General features: G+C 39.6%; 1 protein-coding gene across 1 annotated transcript; it reads right to left on the minus strand.

Annotated features, from left to right (window-relative positions):
* Positions 1-314: 314 nt before the first annotated feature.
* On the minus strand, positions 315-4797 carry LOC138010866 (uromodulin-like). Its single transcript, XM_068857892.1, has 3 exons — positions 4426-4797; positions 2148-2265; positions 315-1375 (listed from the first exon to the last, which is right to left on the minus strand). Exons 1-3 carry the CDS (start codon positions 4741-4743, stop codon positions 1008-1010), a joined length of 804 nt encoding a protein of 267 aa, XP_068713993.1. The 5' UTR covers positions 4744-4797; the 3' UTR covers positions 315-1007.
* Positions 4798-8809: the final 4012 nt, after the last annotated feature.

Consider the following 8809-nt stretch of genomic DNA (forward strand, 5'->3'; position numbering starts at 1 on the left):
ATAATTTCCCGAGCCTTAGGGACAAAACGAGCGTGAAATTATTCCCTAATTTCACGAGTACACCATTTGATTACACATACTTAGCCATTCAAACAATAGCGCTTCAAATAACTAGGTTTGCTTGCACGGGTGACGGACCGTACGCTTAGGTTTTGACAGTAACACCAAGTTCATTTCTGTTTTAGTATGAGACGCCTTGTTACTGTAATAAATGGTAAGTGTTTGAAAAACGTGGTCTTTTAGGGTTGCCTTTAAAAATATCATCAATGAAGCCAACCTCTCTTCCTCAAAAGCATCGTCAAAAAATAAGTTTGCAGCATTTATTCATTTTTGGTTCATTGGTCTTATTTCTCCTCGCCTCTTCAAAGCTTGGAAAAATACCACGTAACTCGCAACAACATTAACAAACCACACTTACAACATTTATTTATTCATGAGAAAATTACAGCCTTGAATGGACCGTATTCTATTTGAATTAAGGATGCAATCAAATTAAAGCCGGAAACAACTACAAAAACCTCGAATAAGCTATCACGTAGTTGTAGTTCACAAAACGGCAGCTACTCGCATCATCAATACGTTACGATTATACGAATTGTTCCTTTTCGCTTATTGCATGGCTTTCTCAGTCTACCTTGGTCTTTTTCTGTAAAGGGGAGTGGTTTCTTTTAGAACTACTTGGCGATATATGCTGAAAGGATAATGATCTGTTTTAAAAACATTTTAGGTGCTTCGAATCCTACAGGGTGTTGACTAAAAAAACTAATTTTTATATTGGCTTTTAACCATTTCAACCGAGATCAGATCGATGTTAGATTTTCACAAGCTCTTAACTGATAGAATGGTCTTACGGCAAAATCTACTCTAAGGAAAATTTTCCAACCGAAAAAAAATTTAAAATGTTTTGAAGGTCACCTATCAATGTTTCATATCTAGTGCGTGTGAATTTGCAATATCTAACGTAATTCTAGACATTCTTACTCCGGATTATTTCTAAAATTTCCGGTCTATGATGTCGTGCAGTATACATAGTAACTGAAACGAGTAGCCTTAAGCTCGTATACGTAGTAACCGCCACAATCACGCACACGGATTGCACGGGGATAGTTGCAGCAATTATTCCATGAATGGAAGCAGGCAGTTCGTTGAACGATTCCATCTGCAAGTGATGGATGACTACCGTTCAGCCAACCAGGGTACTTGCCACCGCAGTGGTAATACGGAATGCATCTGTCAATCATTCTGGTGTATCCATTGCCCTGGAAACGGTACCAGCCTTGGGTAAATTTATGGTCCGAGTAACCAGGCCCTCTGCCATTCGTGTGATGACGCTTGGTTCCATTCAGGACGGTGTAATTGGCGCATTCTGGAGGAGCTGTAACGTAAAAAAACGGGAAGAAGTGGTCAAGAAGAGAAAAAGTAAGAATCAAGCGGTTTTTAGAATGGGCTCACGGTGGTAATTGTTGATGACTTACGTCTGACGGGTATTTGATTAGCTCATGATATTGCTCCCTACTGTTCAAGCGCTGGTCTCTTTAGAGTGAGGCTATGATCTCATGATACTACTGAATTTAGTTCCCTGTAGATGTCAATGGCCTTATTCATACTAGAGGACGTCTAAGACGTCCAGACGCATTAAACGTCTGGCCGTAAGTGCGACTAATGTAAATACGGGACGCACTTAACTTCGAAATCAAATTCATGATTTTCTTCAAAAGATATTGGGATTTAATCACCAGAGACTGTGTGCACTTCATTGCTAAGTGCGTCCCAGTTTAGTGCGTCTCGTCTTTATACTAGACGGCTTAGACGTCTGTTAAGTGCGTCGTTTAATTCGTCTGACGTTTAATTCGTCCACCATATTTCCCGTATTTATACTAGTCGTCTAAGACGTCTTAGACGTCCTCTAGTATAAATACGGCAAATGTTACTGCCTCCTCATCTTGTTTAAATCCATGATGTCCACGCTATCTCCCCTAAATAAATTTAATCTATGATGTCATCCCTATCTACAGTTTCAGTGGATCCCCAGCTTCCCTGTTAGTTAAATCTCTTTTTACTAACACTGCTAAACTACAGGGGAATTTGAGAATGACTTGAAGTGGAAGTCCATCGGTAATTTAATATAATCATGCATTTCAATGTACCGGTTTCACAGAAGCGGCCAAGATATCCCGGATGACAGGTGCACCTGTATGTTCCATCCCTGTATGAAACCGGGGAGCAAGTTCCATTGTTGTAACAAGGCTTCTTGACACATGGGCTCTAGAAGTGGAAGCAGAAGACTTCTTTATTTTAATTTTTTTTTTACAGACTTAGAACAGTCTATCATGTTTTGCGCGCCTCTGACATGACAGGAAGGCTTTCAAGAATCCGGGGTTTTGCACGGGCCTATCGGGAAGAATAATAATTTTACCTTCTTCCAAGTGGCTGGTCATATTCATACTAAAACTGGAATGAGCTGCGATTAATAGCGATCGCACGATCATGCGATCATACATGTGTATACAAAGCAAAGTTCCGCGATTTGCGATGGATCGTATCCCATGATATGCGGCAGACTCGCGCACACGGCAGACACGGCCGTTACACGGCAACGTTAATAACAAGAAATTCATAGAAGCAGTTGCGCTGTGCGAGTGGTTTTAAAACAAAACGGTGACAAATTCAAATGATGAATTTGAATTTGGAGACAGTTGGTCAAAATATGGGGAGAAAGACTTGATTCGTAGGGCAGATGGGAAGACTAACTGTCTTATATGTGTACACAAAAGTGTACACAAAAGTCGACAAGTATAACAGGTATAATAGAACTGCTGTCATCTGGAAGTCTTTGCCATTATGGGGCAACCAGGCTAACGCGTACGGTCTCTCCTAAGTTCTTCAGTCTCCATAAAAGTGGAAACATTAAAAGAAGTTAACATTTTGTTTTGCATCAAATCTAAAACGCTCGGCTTCGGTATTTCAAAATTAACAAGAATGTGTTGTGTGACAAACTAAGGAAATTTTTTCTCTATATAAGTAAGCAAGAGCCAAAGTGATTTATAGCTCCGGCAAAATGCGTGAAATTTCAATAAATATAAGGAAGGCGTTGTGTTGCTATTTTGACGGCGGATTCATAATTGAAAGAAAACAAATGCAAAAAGTTCAATTCAGCCTCATTTATTTGAACTAAGACCGTAAGAAATACTCAATTTGTTCCTAAGAGAAACCTCGGTACAGCTAGTGACCCTTCGCTTACAGTTCGCTTGTATTTATCAGATTAGGGAAACTGGGACACATTGTGTTTAGCCATGCGTACTACGGGAAGTGAAAATTTTTGCGCCAACTTTATTTCTAAGCTCAGTTGCCCGATTAAATGAGTCGTCCAAAAACAAACTAAAATTAAATTGTCTATGCAAAATATCGTGGCCTTCAGATTTTTCCCGCACCTCCGCAGGTCGCGACGCCTTTCACGCAGACGCGCGATGAATATTGGTCCAGTCTGGGTCTCCAAACCGTTGTTGAGTACTTTCAAACAATATGTGGCCGAGTTCATCAGTTTGATAAACAGTCTTTGACCTGTAATCCTATTTGGCCTAGGCGTTGTTTGACCTTGTTTTGCTCCTGGGTCATATATCTTTACTACTTATCGTGAATCATATGCGATCTGATGGGAAAAAAGAACTTGTCAGGTATAAAACTACCACATCTCCCATAATACACTTTGTTTGCCCCCCAAAATTTTGCATAAGCATTGTTTTCAGTTTCTCTTGGGATGATTGCAAGTCCCAAGAGAAATTGAAAACAATGTTTATGCAAAATTTTGGAGGGCAAACAGGTCCAGAGTGTATTATGGAAGATGTGAAAGTGGTGAATTAAAGCCACCCGAACATTATGGTTTAAAGCTGAAATGGAATTTTCGTTTAATCATAGAACAAATCAACTTTCCAATATAAACCGACGATCAAGCAACCCCTTGAAAAACAAAGGCTAACCTTTACTGAACCAGGAAAGATAAAACTACCTCACAGAAATGATATACTGAAAACAGCTGCCTCGGCAGTTCATAAAATATTCATTTTTCTTCACGGTATGTCTCCAACAACAAAAACTCAGATCTAAATACGAAAACTGCAAAAACGACAGAAACAAAATCTTTTCCCGTTGTGAAGAAACAGTATATAAATACAGTAACTCTCCTGGCTAAACCTGAGCTGCAGACCAAGGGAGTATTCAAGTCTCCGTTTGTTTGTTTTTCTTTTCTTTTCCAGCTTTTTACTATCTAAAAGTTTTTTATTCACAAAAAAAAAAAACACCTCTGCGGCCATTTGGAATGAAAAATGTAGTGGTTATTTCCGTAGACCAGTTTTGGAAATGAAAAAAATTTGGAAGGTGCTCTTCTACAGGTGGAGGTCATATCATAACCAAGAGTTTGCAGCTTACCTTTATCTGATAAAGATGGGAGTGTGGATCAGCAGTGAGATTCGCTGGGTTGTTGCTGCTGGTTGAGGGAAGAAGTTCGCAACGAAATTTCCCCTTGTCATCAGGACTGGCAGCAACGTTGAACGATATGCATAACATGTTTTGAAGACAGGCGAAGCTGCAGTCCAAATAGCCGTCGACAAAAATGTCAACCAGCGGACGAGTGACGTTCAAATGGTGAAAAGCACGAAATTCAAACTCCGCTGTGTGAAATGTCGCATTAAGCCATTGAAAATGGAACAAGGAAAGCAGTGTTATAAATGTTATGGAAACTTTCATTTTTCAAGGAAGACACCGACAGAGTTCTGCTTGGAGTTAACGTTAGCTCAGTTTGGAGTCGTGGGATACGAGTGACGCGAAGAAATTCAGTATTACTTGAGTTGGATTGGTCCGTTGAAACTGCTTCCCGGATTGGCTGACATTGACTAGTAGACTTATACGAACTAGTTATTGTAACGCACTGCCCCCTGCTGTCTTCATTGACGCCCTCAAAATGAGGCTCGCCTCGCGATCGCCCCGCGATCAATTCTTATTTAAACCTTTATCTCAACCGTTCTTCTACGCATAATTACCTGGTTACCAGTCGAACACTTAACGTTGATTACGTAGCAAAGTTTTCTTTTGCTTTTCATCGATTGCATTTAATTGTACTAGCTACTATACTATTGCAGTTTTTGGATCAAAAACGCCTCAATCTTAATGGCGGCTTACCTTCCTGTGTTGGCCGAACACTTTCCTTTTTGACAGACAATCAAATTAATATTTAATTACTTTGACTGGCTTCGTACAATCGCATAGCAAGTTAAAATGTCGCAGAAATAATTTACCTACCAGTTTTTTTGGGTTCCATTATTGACATATCTTTTCGAGTAATCTCGCCTTCTAGCTGGTAACTATCCTGTCGCAAACTGGGTAACCTGGGCGTGTGACCAAATAACAGAACTTATAAGTTACCAAGCCTACTTCATGCTTCGACTAATTATTACGCAGATATTACGGAACAATTTTAATAAAGGCCATAAAGTCAGTGCAAGTGAAAATATATTTGCCCGGATCAGTCCGGTCTTTGGTCGGCAACAATTATTTTCACCCTTGATTTTGTAAGAAAGTTGAGGTAATTAAAAACTTAATCACCAAATTTACGCCAGTCGCGGAAGAATTCCTTGAACATTTAGACTCAAACACATGTTTTAACGCACCTTTTTGCTTTTATCATAGTGCAGATTAACTGTCAAATCTAAACCAACGATCAAGGAGCCCCCTGCATGAAAAACAAAGGCTGATAATTTAATATTACGAAATCAAGGAATAAATATAAAACTCCAACACGAAAATGTCAGTTACAATGACAGCAACATCCAAATTATTTGCTTTCCGGCGTAGTTCGTGGAATACTTAATTTTTTACACTTGTAGCATGTCTCCAATTCTTTGATTTCGCTTGCGTGACAAGGCGGCCATGTTGGTGGTCAAACAACACGATTTTGTTTTGCAGAATTTGCATAGAAATAAAGTGCGTTTTCCATTTACCAAGAAATTCCGGAAATTCCGGTTGGGATGTAAATGGAACACACGTTTTTGGTTCGTTCCACTGGAAAATTTCCGGAATAAACGGAACTTCTGAAAAAGTAGTTCTGTTTTCCCGTTGGAGACTTTCCGATGGAAATATGTGTTCCATTTACAACTTTTGAAAGGACTTTCCACTTCCAGGCTATTCACGGCCTTAAATTTTGGTGCGTAAAATCGCAATCACTTGGCGGCGAATGGACCTGAGTTAAATGGAACATGTTTTTCACCCGATGGAAATTTCCACCGAAATTTCCGAAATTTTTTGCAAATGGAAAACGCCCAAAGATTAGTTCCCAGCGGAGAGACAGACTATTGTTCTTGACCAGCAACAGGGCCTCTATGACGTCACGTTCAGTCCAGCAATAACATTAGCAAACAAAATCTTCAAGCAGCTGTCTTTGCTTTTGGACAGTAACAGGAAACGGATGTTACAAATTTATTGTTTATCTTTTCCTGTCCGTCTCTTTTAATGACGCATATCTTACCTATGACTGGAAGGCATTAATTAATATGTATTTGCCACCTTGGGAATCCCATAATATCTATTTGAAACAATAGAAATCAAAATGGCCGCTGTATCGGTAAAAAGGTCTATTGTAGAAAACACGCATGCTCACATCAGGCCGCAAAAGTCAATATGGCGTAGTATATCTGGACGAGAGAGACTGGTTTCTAGTTCTTAGTTCCCCACAATCCAATTTCGCGAAAGGTGTTGGTTCTTTTGTTGACGCAATGTTGGGACCATTTGAACGGCCTCCGCACAACTTTGTTTTTGAGTCCAATATTTGCCCAACATCCATTCAACATGTTGGTCCAATGTTGAAACCGCATAAGCGGGCCTTACGAAATGACGACGGCTACGGCTACGACAACGCCACAAAACAGTGATCCCATTGGTTAAAAGAGGAAAAAGAATCGTGCTGCACGTGCGGCACGCATTTTTATTGCTGTACTCTGCATAACAACAACGTGAAACCACCAAATCTGGGGTTTTAACGACTGCGAATCTTTCATTGTAATTCTTTTAAAATAGGGACGGTATCTGTTTACAACCATTACTTTTGTTATTCAAATGTGCCAACCACACTAACAAAAATCAAATTGACAAACAGTTGGGTAAGTCGTTAACACATAAAAGGAACAACAAAGGCGGTAGTGTTGTCCCCTGAGGGATTCCGCTAGTCAGAGTGCAACTTTTAGAAACTGAAAACCATCTTCAGCGCAATTTTGCGTACGATTGTCTAGGTTTGTCCGAGTTTTCATCAATAGGCCTTTTTCGATATATTAAAATTCATCTTGATAGTGAGGCAGTGAGGACAAAGACAAAGGAAAGTGGATGATATGTAAATATTTTTCACATTCATTCCAACGTGTTTCTATTGTTTTTGTCCTCGCTGCTTCACTATCAAGCTGAATATTTGATTTTTCGAAAATGGCCTATTCCATATAAATTTAGTGTAGATGATAAAATATAGTGGTTGACCGTGTCGAATGCTTTCTTTAGATCTAGAAAGACAACCGCGTTAGTGTATAGTAGCCGTCGTTTATATTAAAAGCCCAGTTATCAGTGGCAAGGCAGTCATAGAAGAGCGAAAAGATCGGAAGCCAGATTGATATTTTGACAAATATTATTTTCATATACGTAGGCGTCTAATCGTCGTCGTCTTTAGTTATCGCGCATTTATTTAATGTAATCAATATTGTAATGCGCAATTGAAAAACCCGGTCTTGGTACGGCTTATAAGAATCTAAGGCCCGTAAGCAATCTGCAGTTTCTGTCAAAAGTAACAGAGAAAGCAGTTTTTGACCAATTACATAGTCACCTGGCTGAGAATGATTTGTACCCCCTAATGCAGTCCGCATACAGAAAGCAACACAGCACGGAAACGGCACTTTTAAAAGTTGTAAATGACATCTTCCATAACATGAATCGCAGACATATTACATTATTAGTCCTGCTTGACTTAAGCGCAGCATTCGACACAGTAGACCACAAGATCTTACTACAGAGACTTGAAACATCATTTGGAATTACAGATTCTGCGCTAATGTGGTTTAAGTCATATCTGTCAGATCGTTCGCAACATGTTATCGTAGACGGTGCATAATCTGATAGCACTGAATTATCTCATGGAGTACCGCACGGGTCCTGTTTAGGGCCGCTGCTGTTTACCATCTATGCTAGCAAGCTCTTTGAGGTGGTCAAAACCAGCTTACCAATGGCACATGCTTATGCAGATGACTGTCAGCTGTACTTGTCTTTTACGCCAGACAGTGGGTTAAGTGAGATAGAAGCTATAACATCGATGGAGCGTTGTATCAAAGCAGTCAGAACATGGATGTTAAAAGATAAACTTAAACTGAACGAACAAAAAACGGAATTCTTGGTAATAGGGACGCGACAACAACTAGACAAAGTATCCCTTGATGAAATGACAATTGGAAATTCTAAAGTTAAAACGACTACTACAGCGAGGAGCCTTGGAGTATGGTTTGATCGTAACATGAAATTTGATACCAATATAACGAAAATGTGCGCTTTGGGATATTTCTATCTATACAATATAAGGAGAATAAGGAAGCATCTCACATATGAGTCAGCTCGTACACTAACACAGGCAACGATAATAGCCCGATTGGATTATTGTAACAGTCTTCTTTATGGATGCTCTGATGGTCAAATTATATGGCTGCTAGACTTATATGTAATTCTACACGTTTTTGTCGTATTACGCCGTTGATGTTCAAACTACACTGGCTACCAGTCAAACTAAGAA

This window comes from Montipora foliosa, chromosome 7 (assembly GCF_036669935.1).
Source record: "Montipora foliosa isolate CH-2021 chromosome 7, ASM3666993v2, whole genome shotgun sequence".
Classification (NCBI taxonomy): Eukaryota; Metazoa; Cnidaria; class Anthozoa; order Scleractinia; family Acroporidae; genus Montipora; species Montipora foliosa.

Excerpts from the sequence above, each read along its gene's own strand:
- LOC138010866 (XM_068857892.1), bottom strand. The coding sequence starts at position 4,743 with ATGAAAGTTTCCATAACATTTATAACACTGCTTTCCTTGTTCCATTTT. Across the intron at positions 2,266-4,425 it reads CCCATCTTTATCAGATAAAG|AGCCCATGTGTCAAGAAGCC; the intron begins GTAAGCTGCAAA and ends TTCCACTTCTAG. Across the intron at positions 1,376-2,147 it reads TGGCCGCTTCTGTGAAACCG|CTCCTCCAGAATGCGCCAAT; the intron begins GTACATTGAAAT and ends TTTACGTTACAG.